General features: G+C 55.8%; 1 protein-coding gene across 1 annotated transcript in view; it reads right to left on the bottom strand.

Annotated features, from left to right (window-relative positions):
* Window positions 1-647: 647 nt before the first annotated feature.
* LOC104398090 (disintegrin and metalloproteinase domain-containing protein 33-like) overlaps window positions 648-17,530 on the bottom strand; it is a 31,948-nt gene continuing 15,065 nt past the window's right edge. Inside the window, exons 5-24 of the mRNA XM_010008133.1 lie at window positions 17,169-17,245; window positions 16,172-16,358; window positions 15,258-15,323; window positions 15,073-15,144; window positions 14,474-14,640; window positions 14,277-14,361; window positions 13,412-13,554; window positions 10,743-10,920; window positions 10,016-10,105; window positions 9,442-9,637; window positions 8,756-8,864; window positions 8,070-8,274; window positions 6,720-6,797; window positions 5,510-5,618; window positions 5,044-5,194; window positions 4,315-4,405; window positions 3,061-3,306; window positions 2,615-2,778; window positions 1,940-1,957; window positions 648-699 (exon numbers count right to left, since the gene is read on the bottom strand). Of these exons, the coding sequence (XP_010006435.1) occupies window positions 648-699; window positions 1,940-1,957; window positions 2,615-2,778; window positions 3,061-3,306; window positions 4,315-4,405; window positions 5,044-5,194; window positions 5,510-5,618; window positions 6,720-6,797; window positions 8,070-8,274; window positions 8,756-8,864; window positions 9,442-9,637; window positions 10,016-10,105; window positions 10,743-10,920; window positions 13,412-13,554; window positions 14,277-14,361; window positions 14,474-14,640; window positions 15,073-15,144; window positions 15,258-15,323; window positions 16,172-16,358; window positions 17,169-17,245 (2,484 nt within the window). The remainder of the gene's footprint in view (window positions 700-1,939; window positions 1,958-2,614; window positions 2,779-3,060; window positions 3,307-4,314; window positions 4,406-5,043; window positions 5,195-5,509; window positions 5,619-6,719; window positions 6,798-8,069; window positions 8,275-8,755; window positions 8,865-9,441; window positions 9,638-10,015; window positions 10,106-10,742; window positions 10,921-13,411; window positions 13,555-14,276; window positions 14,362-14,473; window positions 14,641-15,072; window positions 15,145-15,257; window positions 15,324-16,171; window positions 16,359-17,168; window positions 17,246-17,530) is intronic.

The following is a 17,530-nucleotide window of genomic DNA, read 5'->3' as shown; positions in this document are numbered from 1 at the left end:
AGGCAGCTTCTCCTTCCAGATAGGTGCCCCAGGACTGTCACTGGTTTCCTTCCCATGCAATCAGGGCAGGAGAACCTGAGAACTTGGATCCTTCCTGGAACGTATCCCAGCGCTGCACGGCACAGTCCAAACTGGTTCTGTGATGGCAAATGTCTCCCCGGAGGCAATGCCCAGCATTGAGCTCTGGTGGCAGTGAGTGGTGGAGGGGGGAGGTCTCACCAGGCCTGGAGGAGGTAGCTAGAAGTACATGACATGGCTTTCACTGCCACTGTCACCAGCATCTTCCGTTGGATGGTCACTTGAGCCCAAGTCACCCCTTCCCAGCCCATGTGCAATGTCAAGAAGGAAATAAAGCTGGGGGATAAACTGGCCAGGAAGTGATGCCAGGAGCTCTGGTGGAGTCTCCATCGTGGCAACCCCACCACCAACCCACCACAGCCCTTAGTTATGTCATGGTACCCAATTTCCCCTCTCCCTCCCCCCACCACCAGTTTTTGTGCTGGATGCATCTTCTGTCTTATAAAAATAGTCCTCTGGTATCAAAAGACAAGTAAAAGAAGAGAGGAAGGGATGTCCCCTGGTGCCAGCAGCAGTGCAAATCAGGAGAGCCAGCTCAGGAAAGGTGGTCCTAAGGTGTCCTTGGTTTGTCACTTCTTCAAGGGGAATGAGGTTGATTGGACTTTGATGGCTGGGACTGGCCTGGAGTGAGGAGAAAGGAGACAACTCATTCAAGTTCAGAGACCAAGCATCCACCACAACCCTCCCTCCATGGCTGGGGGAAGACAGAGCAGCTGCTGGCCCTGGGACTGCCTTGGTCACCCATGTCCTGTCTCAAAGATACAAGCCCAAATCTTACCACTTTGAGGTGTTTTCCTTCAGTGCAGAACCTCAAGACCCTGATGGAATGCAGAGCCCACCACAGCATGAGGTGGCACTGGGCAGAAACCAGCAGTGTGAATGGGGAGCCCACCAGCTGCAGGGGTGATGTCCCCAGGGGGTAACTGATCTTGGCTTTCCAAGACAAAGCCAAGATGCTTCGTGCACTACCAAGAGACATCAGCAAACCAACCAACCAGATATGGAACCTACAGTCCACCCTGGGAATTCATGAAACCTGTCACCTCATCCATCCAGGAAAAACCAACAGGTCTCTGGCCTTCTCCTTGCATGTTGGAGGTGTCAAGGAATGATTCCAGACCAGGACACAGGCATGTCCTGCTTCCTGCCACAAGTGCCTGTCAGCAATTTCTGACATGGGCACCATTTAAAGAGATGATGACCAAGGACTTGCTCCTGGAGAACAAGGGAGTTTGGGGAGGGAGCCAAGTTGGGCTGCTGGGACCTGCCAAAACCTTCTGGCACCACAGAAAGGCCTGTCCTGCCTACTAGGAGAGATGAGCTACAGGGGTTGAGTTACACTGAGAAATGTTGGGGCATATTCAGCCTCCTTGTGGTGACAACTACAAAGACACAGGAACCAAAAATAGCCCAAGAAGGTCAAAGCAGTAATTAGCAAAGCAGACAGTGTGTGGATGAGGGCCAACTTCAGCCCCTGATGGTGCCTTCTCTCCATGGTTCAATGTGGCCCACCAGCCTGGCCAGCAGGAGCAGATGCAAGCCCTAAGGCTCCTTTGGCCTGTTTCCAGAGGGTTGAGCAAGAGCTGAAGGTGGCAGTGATATTGTGAAGGTCTTGGGCTGAATCTCCCAGCTCCAAACTGGCAAGTCCATGCCCTCCATTCCCTTGGACACGAGTGCCCAAGCTCTCCTATTGTTTGGGCACCCAGAGGGGCTATGTCCTGCTCATCTAAAAGCCTCTGGGAAGGGGGACATTTAACCCTCAGCCTCCTGAGGTTCACCCTAAGCCCAGAGCTTAACAAAAGGCCACCCCCACACAGCAAAGAGATTCCACCCCAGGTCCTTCATGGTGTCTGGGACTCACCTTTGAGGTGGCATGGGTCTGTAGGGAGGAGAGATGAAAGAGAGCATCAGTGTCCATCCCTTCACTCCACTCTCCCCAGCAGCTCCCCAACAGCCCCTTCCATGCTGTGGGACAAGTGGCCACGTGCACCCACCAAAGGATGGCATCTCCCTTAACCCAGCAGGACCCCATGAGACCCCAAGTCCCAACCTTAGTCATCCCTTCAGCCCAAACCTCTGGGCTCCTGCCAGGGGCAGAGCCCAGATCCCCACCAGTACTTTGCTCTGGTGAGCAGCCTGTTCTTCTGCACCGTGCCAGGAGGAGCAGGGGAACAGGGTTGCTCACGTATGTGAAGTCCCCATCTAACAAAAGCTTTGGTTGTGGTTGCTCCTCAGGGAGCAGGACTTGGGACACCTTCTGATTTCCTTTCTGCCTGTTGCTGCTGCCCCTCATGCCCCATACCAAAGATCCCAAAAGGCCTGCAAGCTTAGGGACCTCCAGGCTGGTGGGCTTCAAGCTCCTCTCTAGCTACATCAGGGGGCACAGACCAGCACAGCCCAGAGCAGAGAACATTCCTCCTGCTCCTCAGCAGCCATAAGAGAACCCCATTTGGGTTGTCCCAGCCAGATGTGACACACAAGACCCTGCAGGACCCCAGCAGTGGTGGGCAGTGTCTCAGCTCCCCTCTCAACTTACTTCAACGGCCTCCTGGGGTGGCTCATGGCACTGGTACCCGATGCCTTGAAGTTGGTAGGAGGGACCATGACCAGCAGGGTCTGTCCATGTGCAGGAGGCACCTCTTTGGCCAGAAGAGGAGTTCCAGGCAGTGGACGACGGGGAGGCTGATGCTTTGGGACAACCTGGGAATCACAAGGTGTATGGGAAGAGGGGACATCCTTAGAGGAGCATCCTACGTCCTCCTACAAACCTCCCTCCTCCTGCTGCTGAGCTGAGATGCTCAAAGCATTCAACACCCAAACTGCCTCAAAACAGCCTCATTATCTAATGACCTTTCTTCCCCACGGCAACAGATTCATCCCTCAAGCTGATGTGAGAGCTCCTTGGCAGTGCCCAACCCAAAAGAGCCAAACCCCAGAGCATTTCTAGGAGTCAGGAAAGCACATCCAGCCAGGAAAACTCACCAGGGGGGTCCTCACAGGGCTGCAGGGAAGAGGCTTCCTCGGAGGTGGCAGCTTAGCCTGGGAGACCAGAGTTTTGGTGGGGACCCTGGGTGATTTGCTGACTGGTGGAGGTGGCCTGGCTGGTTTGGGCTCTCTTGGGCGAGGGGGGATGGAGTGGGGAGCCGGGCGAAGAGGGTGGACAACGTTGACAGGCTGGGAGCCAGGAGGGTGAGCACTGGGCTTGGGGGGAAACGCAGCTCGAGGGGCCTGCAGGGATGAGAGAAGCAGAAGTGTGGAGAAAGTTCTTAGGTGGGTTTAAAGGGATGATGTCCCTTCAAGGTCTCAGTGCTTGGGAGCTACAGGAGGAGCATTGGGTATTTATTCCACCTCCTGGGACCACCACTTTTACCATCCCACCCACAAGCTGAGCACATTTTGCTCCTCCCTGCCCACAGGAGAGCACACAGGGATGATGGGCTCAGGAGGCCTGGAGAAGGGCCAGCCCTCATGAATCCATACCAGCCTGCCACCAGGCTGACTTACCTACATGGGGACACCATCCCTTCTGCCTCCAGCTCAAGCACCTTGGCCATGCTCAAAAAAACTCCATCACTTTCTACCTACAGGCAGCCCAAGGCTTATTCATCTCAAGGTCACCAGAGCTGACACAACCAGCAGCAAAATCAGAATTATAGAATCCTAGAATGGTTTAGGTTGGAAGGGACCTTTAAGATCATGCAGTTCCAGCCCCCCTGCATGGGCAGGGACACCTCCCACCAGCCCAGGTTGCTCCAAGCCCCATCCAACCTGCCCTTCAACACTGCCAGGGATGGGGCAGCCACAGCTTCTCTGGGCAACCTGGGCCAGGGTCTCACCACCCTCACAGAGAAGAATTTCCTCCTTGTGTCTCACCTAAATCTCCCCTCTTTCAGTTTTAATCTATTACCCCTTGTAAAAAGCCCCTCCCCAGCTTTCCTGTAGACCCCTTCAGCATCCAGTCCCCTGGAGACCCAGCACAAAGTCACCCAAGGGACTGCAGAGCTTTGCTGTGCTGATGGGCAATTTCCCAGCAGAGGCTCCTGGCAATCACTGGGGTGTTTCTGAGCAGAGCTCAAGGGAGCCACTTTTATGAGGGACACGTTCTACTGACCAAGGACTCACCGTGTAGACACAACACAAAACCAGTTGCCCAGTTGCTAGAGGGAGATGTGACCACCCACGAGCAGCAGGTCCCAGGGAGGGAAAGCAAACCTGGGAGGTGAATAATTCACTCACTTTATTTGTGTGGCTGGAGGTGGACATGTTCCTCAGGGTGAAAGCAGCTTTGGGATGGCCACTGGTCGATTTCCGACTGATGGTTTTGCTCCTGCCCAGGATCACAGACATAAATCACAGATGGCAAAATAAAGCAACCAACCACTGTTGGAACAGCTGCCTCCCAAAATTCTGCAACTCAGGGAGGTCCTGTCTCCATTAACAGGTCGTTACCAGTCTTGCACTGCTGGGAGAGCAAGTCTGTCTTGAGATAAGGAGGGTAATGAAGTAGGTTGGTTGGTTCTGGGTTGGTTTTTTCTCAAATGATTTCAGGGGGGTGAGGCACGTGTGTGCCTGCACCTCTGCTGGGAGGGGAAATAAAGAGAGCACCTACATCCAGAGCTACGTTAGAGCCCTGCCAGCTTTTGCAGCCTGCTAGGAGAAGGTGGTGAGAAAGCTCCTCTGTACCAGCCCGCCTTCATCCTCACTTTCTGGGGTTGTCCTCTCCAACAGACTATTCCTGTCCTCTGCTCAGGAGAGAGCTGAGAGCCTCAGGTTGTCCCAGGAGTGAGGGCTTCATATTTCAACCAGGTCTCACACAGTGTGACACAGTCCCTGTGCACCACTAGCTCCCTCTGAACTATCCCTACCAGGCCAGATGCTTCTGGTGGCAAGAACATTTTTCAGGGTCTCACAGAGAAAAAAATTTCAGGTCTGCAAGAGAGAAAGGATTTAGGCCCCACTACCCACCTATATGCCTCCTGGCTCCTCCTCCTCATCTCCTTTATCCATTTATTCAGGAGCGAGTTCTCCCGCCGGTACCAACAGTAGGTGCTCATCATCAGGGCCGGGAGGAAGAGCAGGAAGATGAGCAGGAGGGTCATGACAATGGCTTCATGATCTGCCAGGGAAAAGCACAAGGACGTGTGGGGTTGGAAGAGCCATCAGCCTCTGGCCCATTCCTGACCACCCAGGCTGGAGACATCATTGCTGGTCACACCTCCAAAGAGGGAGCGGTACCACCTGGTGGGCTCTGATGGAAACGGGTGGCAACCAAGCAATCAGAGCTGGGCACACACTTGTGAGTCTTCCTGAACAGACCCAACCCATCTGGGAGCAGAGCTGTCAGCAGCTCTATCACCCATCTCCCACTCCTCATGGCAGTGCTCCAGCCCCACCAGCATCAGGAGGCACTGGACAAGAAGTCAGGACTCACTGTCGCGCTGCACGGGGCCGCTGTCCACGCTGCCACCCAGGCCTGGCTTCTCACAGTATGGGGGAGCCCAGCCAGCATCACAGTGGCAGTTCTTGTTGCTGTTGCAGACCTGAAGAGAGAGAAGGAGGGCTGGAGACCACAAGGGATGTATGGAAACCATGGTCTGCACGGTGGGGATGAGAGAAGATGGACAATGGCAGGAGTCAAAGCTGAAGGAACTTAAAACCCTGCCAATATTCACTCCTTGAATGTAGAACCACAGAATAGTTTGGGTTGAAGGGACCTTAAAGCTCATCCAGTTCCATCCCCCTGCATGGGCAGGGACACCTCCCACCAGCCCAGGTTGCTCCAGGCTCCATCCAACCTGCCCTTCAACACTGCCAGGGATGGGGCAGCCACAGCTTCTCTGGGCAACCTGGGCCAGGGTCTCACCACCCTCAGTGTAAAAACTCTCTATGTAACATCTAGTCTGAATCCCCACTCTTGGAGTTTAAAACCATCACCCCTTGTCCTATCACTACAGGCCCTGCTAAACAATTTGTCCCCAGACATCACTGGGATCACGTGTGTTGCCTTCCAGTGTGTTTGCAACGTGCAGAGATATTTTCTTGCTGATGCTTTTCTCCCCCTTCTCTTTGCCTTGAAGGCAGGTGTCCTACACACTCAGTTTTCACCTCGCTTACCTAGACAAGCCTGATGCCCTGAATACTTTGCATTAGGCCAGAAGTTTGTCAAACATCTTCCCCTTGGGATCTTCCCCTTAAACCATAGTCTTGTTGTTGCTTTATCTGACCAGGGTTCGTGTTCCACAGAGGCCAAAGTTTTGCAGCCTTTAAGCTTTGGAGGAGATGACTCTTTCTATTTGCTGAACCCCTGCCTTTTTGCAGTCCCAATTGTGTGTCTGACTCTTACTTTGCCCTCAGAGGGAACAGGCACCTGCACTGAGCTCTAAACACTCTCCAAGCTCCAGCTGGACCCTGATCCAAGTTTTGCAGATGGTCCTGACATCATGCATGATCTTCTTCCTCTCACTTGGCCACGGGGACACAAAGAGCTCAGCTCAGTCCCAGCCCTAGCTGAGGCACGTGAGATTTATGGAAAGCAGATGCCCACAGTGTTGCAAAGCTCATCCCTGTGGGAGAAACTTGGTTTTGCTGAAGAGTCTGTGCTCATCTCAGGAGCTTGCTGTGGGTCACGGGCAGGAACTCACCCCATGGCCGTTGCACTGGGAAACACACTTTTCCAGCTCAAAAAGGGAGGCATTTTGGCACCGTCGGTCTTTGCAAACCTGAGAGAGAGCCAAGAACCTGAGGTTAGGGAAACACACAGAGAGGGGGGACAGCAACCCTCTGGCTTCACAGATGGGAGTCCTCTGGAAGGATGTTTTCCACTGGAAAATGTAGATTGGCTACATCCTGGTGTTGCAGGTCAATGCATTTCATAGAATCACAGAATCCCACATTGGTTTGGGATGGAAGGACCTTAGAGATTATTTATTATTTATGGTTGGACTTGCTGATCTTCAAGGTCCCTTCCAACCAGGATGATTCTATGATTCTATGACGCTATAAGATCATCCAGTTCCAACCCCCTGCATGGGCAGGGACACCTCCCACCAGCCCAGGCTGCTCCAAGCCCCATCCAACCTGCCCTTCAACACTGCCAGGGATGGGGCAACCACAGCTTCCCTGGGCAACCTGGGCCAGGCTCTCACCACCCTCACAGCCCAGAATTTCTTCCTCATGTCTCACCTAAATCTACCTTTTTCCAGTTTAAAGCCATTTCACTCTGATTTTCAGCACAGCCCAAGAAACCTCTGCCACCCCCTGAGCCAGGATGGCTCAGCAGAGACCACCCACCACCACTCCCATCCCCTTCCCCTGACAACCCACCTGGCAGCTCCTGGACAAACCATTCCCCATCTGGCCCTAAAATGCACCCACCAAACCCAACGAGACTGGATTTCAAAACCAGGCATCCCTCCTCAGGGAAATCTCAACATTTTGGCCTTCCATCCCAAACTGGGATGAAAATGTCACCATTAAAATGCCAAGCAGCAAAGGCTGTATCTCCCCAACCAGCTCTGAGTGGCATCCATCCTTCTACTGTGTTTTCTACTACCCCTTTTCTCAGCTTGGTCTGTAAAGTACTTGGAGATGCAGAGGCTGTAAAAATAACCTACAGCAGCATCTGTTTGGGTCTGTTGTGTTATTCCTGACATTCCCCCTGGGAAACACTTTACACATGGGAAGAAGCTTCACCCATCGTGTCCTGGGACATGCAACTCTCGTTGGGGTTGTTCTTCTAGGCATTAAATCACTAAAAAAAGCATGGAGGCCAAGGAGAGGGTGTGGTGGCTGACACACCTGCATCTGGTGTGGAGCAATGTCTAGAAATGCCCTGGTTGAGATGTCACCAGGGGAATGTCTGCAGGTGTGGGAACCACATCCCGCGGCCTGGATGCAACACGGGAAAGAGCCAACACCTCCAGTAGAGCTGGGACAAGAGCCCAGGAGATGATCTCCTGGAGGAGGCCCGAGCCCCAGGAAAAAGTACTCACCATCCCATCTCCACATTTTGTCCCTGTCATCACCAGCCCAGGGTCAGAGAGGTCATCTTCATCATCCTTGGCAGTGTACATGTAGGTGCCCCGGCACTTCACCTCCCGCCCGTTGAAGCGGATGGTGGTGTCAATGGAGACAGTGTTGGTCCCCTGGGGCTTCTTGGCTGAGCTCTGGCACTGGATCTTGCCACACATTGCATCCCTAGGAGCAGGCCAACAGCCAAGGTGAGGGTACCAGCCACCCCACCCACCCTGTCTCACCTCCCTCTGAATTTATGGCCATGGGGGGGTTGTGGTGGGAGAGGCTCAGCAGGTGCAGAAAGGTCTTAGATACATCATGGACCAGACAGAGAAATGCTAGAGTGAACAGGCAGGGAGGGTCCCTCTAACATCCCTGGTCTGACTGGGGATACTGGAGGGGAAATGCTCCCCAAAGAGCACCTCCTGCTGAGCCTGGCTGTGGTTTTCCCTTCAGGCTGGGCTGGGAGGTGATGCACGGTGGGACAACCTCCCCATAGCAGCAGGGACTGAGCTCAGGAGGAAGGACCTACTGGCTTCCTCCAGTCCAGAACGGAGCTGGCCTGAGGGGTGATGCCAGAAGGCTGGAGTAGGACCAGTCACAGGACAGGGGTGGGCAGGGGGAAGCTGGGAGGAGGAGATGGGGCACCCAGGGCTGCACCCACCTCTTGTCACACTTCACGTAGCGCCCTTGGCTGTCCTTGCCGCAGTTGCCGTAGGTGTTGCCAGCCATGTTCACGTCCTGGAAACAGGCATCTGGGGCTGGCCAGGCACCTGCAGGGTGGGAGGAAGGGTCCCATGTGTGATATGGGACGAGGAGCCAGCAGGGAGAAATGCTGGAAGAGGGAGCAGCAGCTGGATGCTCCAGGAGGAACCGCCGCACAACATACAAACCAGAACCACTTTGGTCGCAAAAGCATTTGAAAACCATCAAGTCCAACCCTTCCCCCAGCCCTGCCAAGGCCACCACTGCTCCATGTCCCTCAGCACCACATCTACAGGGCTTGGAAACCCCTCCAGGGATGGGGATTCCACCCCTGCCCAGGGCCAGGGCCTGACAGCCCTTTCCAGGAAGAAATGGTTCCTCATATGCAATCGAAACCTCCCTGGTGCAATTTGAGGCCATTTCCTCTTGTTCTGTTGCTTATAACTTGGCACCCCCCTGGCTCCAACCTCCTCTCAGGCAGCTGCAGAGCCAGCAGGTCTCCCCTCAGCCTCCTTTGCTCCAGGCTGGACACCCCCAGCTTTCTCAGCCACTCCTTTTAGGTGCAGACACAACACTGAGACCCAACGTCCTTTCCTGCTCTGAAGAAGGGTCCAAGGAGGTAGGTCTGGGGCTGGTGGGACTCACCTGGTCCCCAGAGCTGGACACACTGCTGGTGGTGGGTCATGCACATCCCATCATTGCAGTAAGCCTCTCCATAGGCACAGGATGAGCCATCCAGCAGGTAGACATTGGCAGGGCAGTAGGCTGAGGCACCCGTGCAGTACTCAGGGAGGTCACAGGATCCTGCTGCTTCCCTGCAGATGGTCCCAGCCACCTTCAGCTGCCACATGAGGAAGGAGAAACATCAGCACTGGGCAGCAGAAAAGGGGTTGAGCCAGGATGGCTGCTGCCTCCTGGGACATCTTGGGGCCATCAACTATCTATAATGTCCTCTTTGGGGCTGTCAGGGTGTGAAGCCAAATTCCTGGGCTGGAGCAGAGCCACAAAGAATCATAGGGGTTGGAAGGGAGATGTGAAGGTCATCAAGTCAGGAGATCAAAGCAGCCAGCAGAGACTCTCCCACAAGACACAAGTTTAGGCATAACCTTCCTCATGTGGGGTTTGACCTTCTGGATAGGAGTCCCAAGGGAATGGTGGGGGCTGTATCCACTGCCTGGCCCGTGGGTGGAGAGGGTGGGGGACACAGTGGGGACCTTACCTTGCAGTTCTGGCAGCAGTCACCATGGGCACACTGAGCCCCTGCCTTCAGGGTGCAGTTGTGGGCATTGCAGCACGGGTTGGTGCACTCCTGCATGGGGAGAAGAAGACACCACCATGGTCAGTTGAGTCCATTCCTTCCCTATTGCTGCCCCCAGCCTCTTCTCCACCTACCACCACCTCACTCTTCTCGTTTTGCCCACAGGGAAACTGAGGCACTGGGAGAGTTGAGGAAGACCTGAGCACATGAGGGCAAAGCCAAGAAGGAAACCAGGCCCAGAGGGACTTTTGACATGGGCATGTAGAGTGATAGGACAAAGGGGCTTCAAACTGAAAGAGGGGAGATTGATGTGAGGTATTAGGGAGAAATTCTGGGCTGTGAGGGTGGGGAGACCCTGGCCCAGGCTGCCCAGGGAAGCTGTGGCTGCCCCATCCCTGGCAGTGTTGAAGGGCAGGTTGGATGGGGCTTGGAGCAGCCTGGGCTGGTGGGAGGTGTCCCTGCCCATGCAGGGGGGTGGAACTGGATGATCTTGAAGGTCCCTTCCAACCCAAACCAGTGTGGGATTCTGCGATTCTATGATTAAATGGATTTAGGAACGTGGGACTGGGAAGAGCCCCCTGGGATGGAGTCCCTGTGGTGATCAGCAACCCCTCTCCACATGGTCCACCCTCCTGCCACCCAGCAGCTCAGCTGAGCTGGGCAAAGGAGGCAGCACCCAGCACTGTACCTCCACCTCCCCGCAGTCGCAGTCTTCTCCTTCCTCCAGAAAGCCATTGCCACATTTCCTTCCCACCACCAGGTCCTTGGTGTCGGGCAGGTTGAAGAGACACATGCCACCTCCCTTCTGGAAGTAGTTCTCCAGCTGCCTCTTGCTGCAGGAGCTGAACACGCGGGGGAAGGGGTGTCTGCTCAGGGGACAGATGGGGAGGGATGGGAACCGGGGCGATCGGGGCCAGGAGAAGGTGGAAAACCACAGTCAGAGCTGGGAAATAAGGACACGGGCCAAGTGGCACAAACCCTTCCAAGAGCAGATGTCACCATCAGCCAGACACACCAAGACCATCAACACCTCCCCACCCCAGCTCACACAACTGACCAGCAACCAAGTGACACCACAAGGAACCCGAATATTCTTGGGCCACTCAAATTGTCATTCCATGATGTTCCACAATGGGATGAACAAGAAGAGCCACCATCAACCCTCCAGTAAGAAGCTTCTTGAGAGACTGGAGACCTCCATGGTGTGAACCTCCAAGCCTATGGAGCACCCACTGCCTGCAGGCTCTGCCAGGTTGATGCTGGTGTGGGTGTCACCTCTGTGCCTTGGTCCCCTGCACCTGGGACCCCACCGAGCTCCTAACCACAGGGTGGGCCTCCACATCCACTGTGACTACTGAGGATGTGCTAAATATGTGCCTGCTGCTGGGAAACACCCATGTGGGGGCTATTTAAATACCCCTGAGGCTGAGATGGAGGAAAACCCTCTGCACAAATAAAGAAAAATGGGGGAAAACCCAACAAAGCCCACAAAACAACTCATATTACATCACCCATGAGGCCTGAGTGGCAAGAAATCAATGAAAATACCATTTCTCTTTCCTTTTCCCTCAAGGAGCTGGAGAGAAACAGGGGTTTTCTAGAGAAGCTCTGAGGGTGGTTCCTCAGTCATTTTGCAGAAGTTGGTGGGGTTTTGTGTCGTGTACGAAAGGAGAAGGAGGAAGCAGAGAGGAAGAGCTGTGCACCACCCTCTGCTTCAGCCCTGGTTTCATTTCCTCCTGTCACTTCAAAAACAACTGTATTTTACAGGAGGACATCTCGTTTCTGAGGTGACACGGAGGGATTTTTTTCCTGAGAGTCATTTTGAAGTCTGGGGGGAAATATCTTGAGCTGCAGGGAAAGCTGCAAGTCCACGAGAGTCAGGGGAGGGTGAGCAAATAAATACACCCATGAACTGGTACCTGAACGTGTCAGTGGGGACAGGTTGAAGAGAGTCAAAAATGTGTTTCCTGCCCATGAGGGGAAACCAATATCTCAGCAAAAATGAGAAGGAAGAAGGGAGGAGTCACCTCGAAAATCTTTGCCTCCAGGGGTGAGCAAGGGACACAGCTGAGCTCCAGCAGCTGCTCTTGTTTTGCACCAGCTCTGGTGGGTGGGGGCAGGTTAATTAATTAGTAATAATTATTAGAGGGACTGAACGAAGAAGTGCACGACTTCCTCGTCCTGGCAAGCTGGTTCTTCTCCCCACCACAATCCACCCAAGCAGAGATTAAACCCCAGGGGGTCAGTGCCATGGTTTGGTGGCCCTGGGAGACACGGGAAAGCAGCCCCTGACAGCACCCCCTGGGTTTTTATGTAGTAATTTATTCATTGGAAGAGCTGGTGGGTTCAAATCATGAGAATGAACAGCTAATTTTCTACAGTGCAGGGAAATCTGGGATGAGGGTATTATCAGGAGCTGGAAAACCCAATGGGAGAAGGACCTTGGAAGGGGAAGAGGCACCAAACAGCTGAAATTCCTAAGGATTTGGGCTGAATTAAAGGGTAAAAGTAAAGGAAAACAAAGCCTGGAGGGATGGCAGAGTGTGTGGATCTAATGAGTGTCACTCTGGAGCATCCCACATCCAGATTTAGTGGAGCTGGGGGGAGGGATGTGAGCTCACCCCACTGCAGCCCCGTGGTGCCAAGAGTCCCCACCAGCATGACCAGGGACTGGGCAGCCCTTGGTCCTTCTGACCTTAGAATAAAGAATAATTTCACTGGGCTGAACTCTGGGTTAGCACAGGGAAGTGCCTTGGAGCCCTGTAATGCAAGGGCCATGGAGGTGCTCCCAGGGCTGGAGCAGCTCTGCTCTGCAGACAGGCTGGGAGAGTTGGGGTGTTCAGCCTGGAGAAGAGAAGGCTCCAGAGAGACCTTAGAGCACCTTCCAGTGCCTGAAGGGGCTCCAGGAAAGCTGGGGAGGGGCTTGGGACAAGGGCAGGGAGTGAGGACAAGGGGGATGGATTAAAACTGGAAGAGGGAGATTTAGGTTGGACATGGGGAAGAAACTCTTTGCTGTGAGGGTGGTGAGAGCCTGGCCCAGGTTGCCCAGAGAAGCTGTGGCTGCCCCATCCCTGGCAGTGTTGAAGGGCAGGTTGGATGGGGCTTGGAGCAGCCTGGGCTGGTGGGAGGTGTCCCTGCCCATGCAGGGGGGTTGGAACTGGATGATCTTTAAGGCCTCCTCCAACCCAACCCATTCTGCAATTCCACGATTCTATGCCAGTGCACCTTTGCAACTGGGGCACTGCCCCCACCGTGGTGCCTGGCAGGACAGGATCCCTTCCCACTCCCCAGCCAAACAGCACCCAAACCCTCCTGGGGGGGGTTGAAGGGCCACGTCTTGTCCCCACCACCACTTACCCAGTGGCTGCTGCCATGACACAGCCTCCTTGCTCCGGGGTGGCCTCCACACAACAGCCACTGCTGTCGTGGCTCATGCCAAAATTGTGGCCAATTTCGTGGGCCCTGGTGGCAGCTGCTCCAACAGGCTGCTCCGAGTGGTCCTGCACAGGGGAATGGGGATGTATCAGCACAGCAGCCAGGAGTGATGGAGAGGGATTGATCCCACAGCAGGGAATGGGGCTGGGCTGATGAATGGAGCACAACATCTCTGGGATGGCAACCAGAGCCCGTGAGAGGAAGGGAGAGAGGGATGGAGGAGGATTCGTGGAAGAAGTGGGGTTTGGTGTCCTGAAAAAGCCCCTCGTGAGACTGTTGGGGAGCTCTTTTGGTGGAGCCAACTGCTGAAAACATGAGGCCTTGGAAGGCACAGCCCAAACCCCAGGAAGCTTGTAACCCCACAGCACCCCCCTGCCTGGGCACCGCGGGTCACCAGGGCCACCACCGCCCCACCAGGAGGAGGAGAAGAGTCATCTTGGAGCAGAGATGAACCCTACAAATCCAGGGGGAAAAACCAGAGCACAAGCAGGAGCTGTTCAATACAAGGGAGAGAAGCAACACAGGAGATCCCAACGCTGCTGCTGGGATGCACAGGGGTGGGAGGTCTCAAAACCAGCCCCTCTCACCCTCCTTAGTGCTCGGCCAACACCTGAGAGGGGCAGAGGGCGACGAGCATGGCTGGTTGCTCTCAGGCTGCACCCCAGGACCAACCTCATACAGCTGCTCCAAGAATCTGGGTGAAGAACCCCAGCAAGCCAAGGTGGTCCCAGGGTCCCCCAGCCTGGGAGAAGGAGCAGCAGGGACCTCCAACCCCCCTCCCTCTTACCACGCTGACGCCCCCAGAGTTATCCAGGCTACACATCCCCTCCAGCGGGGCCATGCCAATGGTTGTCCCTCTGAAGGTCTTCCCTCTGCCCGAGAAGGAGAAGGGAGGGCCAGTTAGCACCCGGGGGGGGGCTTGGAGCCCCCGAGCTGGGCTGGGAGGCCCCAGCATCCCTGGTGGGTGCCCGGGGGGGTGCTCACGTCAGCAGCTGGGCGTTGTCGTGTTTCCTGCGCGCCCTCAGTGCCTTCTTCCACTGCAGGAAGGACCAGAGCGTGGCGTTGGCATCACTGGTCACAGCACACTGGTCCCTCTCCGTCCACACCTCCAGGCCAATCAGGGCCACCTTGATGTGCAGCGACCTGTAGAACTGCAGGGAGGAAGGGGGGATGGATGGGGACTGGCACCTGCTGTTGGTCCCCCAGCCCCGTCGCTGTTCAGCCGGGGGGTCCCCGTGCTGGACCTCCAGCTGGGTGACTCAGGGACACACTTGTCCACCCACAAGCTTGTACAGGAGGCAGTCAGGGTGGCACGAGGGCCTCCACCAGCTGACAACACCTGAACTTTTGTCAAGGAAGCCACCATTGATCTCCACCCAGCAAGACCCAGCAGGTGCTTCGTTGCTGCAGCTCAGCCAAAGCGTTTTCCACCACGTGCTCGCATCTGCCACCTAAACTCCTATCCCTAGTGACATGGGGACAGCCCCTGAGGGCCACCACCAGGCTGGTCCTGGAGCTCCCGTAGTTCTACACGCACTGGGAATGGTGGAGGTGGCCACAAGGTCCTTCTCACCAGCCATTACCTTGTCCACATAGTTGGCGATCTCCACGATGCGCTGCTTGGTGTGACCCAGGTTGAGGTTCTGGTTCCTGTACTGCAGAGAAACGAGGAAGGGTCACCACAGGAAGAGCCAGAAGAAGGGAGGGGTTCAGAGAGGGGTCCCAGCTTCTCAGCAGGGGACAAGTTTCCACCCTGCACGGCGCTCACCAGTGTGTGATCAGCAACAATGAAGAGCTCCATGTACTTCATGGTCCTCCAGGCATCTCGTTTCATCTGCAAGACAGACAGCAAGGTTCAGAGGGGTGGAGGGCAGCCCATGGCTCCAGGCATCTCAGGCCTCCCAGATACTGCAGAGCTGCTCAGGAAGGACAGCTGGGAGGGGAAACTGAGGCACAAGACGACAAGGAACATTTGAGTGGCTCCAGTGCAAATTCCAATCATCAAATCATTTTGGTTGGTCCAAATTATCCACATGGCTTTGAAATCCCTCCAGGGATGGGGACTCCCCCCCTGCCCTGGGCAGCCTGGGCCAGGCCCTGACAGCCCTTTCAGTGAGAAGTTTCTTCTAATATCCAATCCAAACCTCCCCTGGCACAACTTGAGGCCGTTCCCTCTTGTCCCAGGGCTTGTTCCTGGGGAGCAGAGCCCGACCCCCCTGGCTCCAACCTCCTCTCAGCAGCTGCAGAGCCAGCAGGTCTCCCCTCAGCTCCTTTGCTCCAGGCTGGACACCCCCAGCTCCCTCAGCTGCTCCTGCTCACCCTTGTGCTCCAGCCCCTTCCCCAGCTCCCTTGCCTTTCTCTGGACACACTCCAGCCCCTCCGTGTCCCTCTTGTCCTGAGGGGCCCAGAACTGACTCCAGTACCAGTGTCACCTCCCATCGCATCCCACAACTTCCAGTGCAGTCAGAACCCAACTCACACCTTCTCCCTTTGTCTCCTGCCTGCACTCAAACCAAGTGAGCTGCCCGTGCAGACCCCTGACGTTCCCACCTGCCTGCACAACCCTGCCCAGAAGCCAGGGTGATGGACACCCCACCACCACGACCTGCAGGGACCCAGCAGGGGTGGCAGACAGCCCCACTCCCAGCTCTCCCCCAGCAATGGACCCCAGGATGGATTCACCTGGCGATGGACGGGCCTGAAGAGCCGAGCGATGTCTCCAATGGTGCTGCCAAAGTCACCGTGGCCACAGGTCCCACCTTGGATGGGCAAATGCTCTGCTCGGTGGATGAGGTGGTGGCCTGGGTCCCGAGGGGTCTCCAGGGGCTTCAGGTAGTAGCTGAGGTTGCTGCTCAGCACTATCAGTCCCCTGGCAATGGAGAAAAGACACTGATGGCTCCTGTGGTGCTTTCAGCACCTGCTGAGGCCCCTCACGCTCAATGCACCTCAGCTTGGTCCACACCCAGGATGGGGGCAGTGACAAGAGGTGAGTACAGCCCCACGAGCTCATGTCCCCAAGATGAAAACCTCTGTGTGGGTCAGAACAGCTGAATGGTTGGCAGCAGGTGGTTGCAATGGGGTTCAGGGGTACCTGCTGTGGGGTGCAGGGTCTCGCCTCCTCCAGAGATGAATTGCCTTGAGGGCAGCTCATGCTGCCAGGAAAACAGCATCTCCCCCCTCCTGCCAACCCCCAGGGTTGGGTGAAGGGCAGGAGAAGGGGAACAATGGAAAATCAGCCCCATGAAGCTTCTAAAGCTGGGCTTGGAAGACCATGAGTGCTGCTCTGGGAGGGCCATAGAATCATGGAGTTTGGGTGGGAAGGGGCCTTCAAGATCATCCAGTTCCAACCCCCCCTGCATGGGCAGGGACACCTCCCACCAGCCCAGGCTGCTCCAAGCCCCATCCAACCTGCCCTTCAACACTGCCAGGGATGGGGCAGCCACAGCTTCTCTGGGCAACCTGGGCCAGGGTCTCACCACCCTCACAGCAAAGAATTCCCTCCTCATATCTCACCTAAACCTCCCCTCTTCCAGCTTCAAGCCATGACCCTTTGCCTTAGCACTACATGCCCTTATAAGAAGTCTCCAGCGACCCCAGAAAGGGTCCCAGCAGAGGAGCAGGGGCAGCCAGACCCACCCCTCTCTGTCAGCCCCACATGCCCCCCCAACCCCACAGGTACCTGATTCCTGAGCAGGTGCTGAGGACAACCCAGGAGCTGCCGTAGCCCCGGACGTGCCCATGGTAATAGCAGTGCTCCTGGAAAAGAGGTGACAGAGACCTCGATTAAGAACCCACCCCACGGGGCTGTGGGCAACAAACCAACCCCCCCACGTGCTCTCTCCTTCCCAAAAAACAACCCACCCAGCCCACGGGTGTCCCTGTGCCCGCGGGGATGGGAAGGGATGGACGGAGCTGGGAAGCCGCTGGCTCCGGGAGGTCAGCTGGGGACACAGACAGCCCCGACAGGCTGGAAAGGTGACAAATGGCTTGGTGAGGGGGACGTGGGGAGAGCAGGGGGGTTGGTCCAGCCTGGCGCTGCCT

Source organism: Chaetura pelagica, unplaced genomic scaffold, assembly GCF_000747805.2.
Source record: "Chaetura pelagica isolate M959 unplaced genomic scaffold, ChaPel_1.0 scaffold352, whole genome shotgun sequence".
NCBI lineage: Eukaryota > Metazoa > Chordata > Aves > Apodiformes > Apodidae > Chaetura > Chaetura pelagica.
This window is presented reverse-complemented; position numbering and strand designations above follow the sequence as displayed.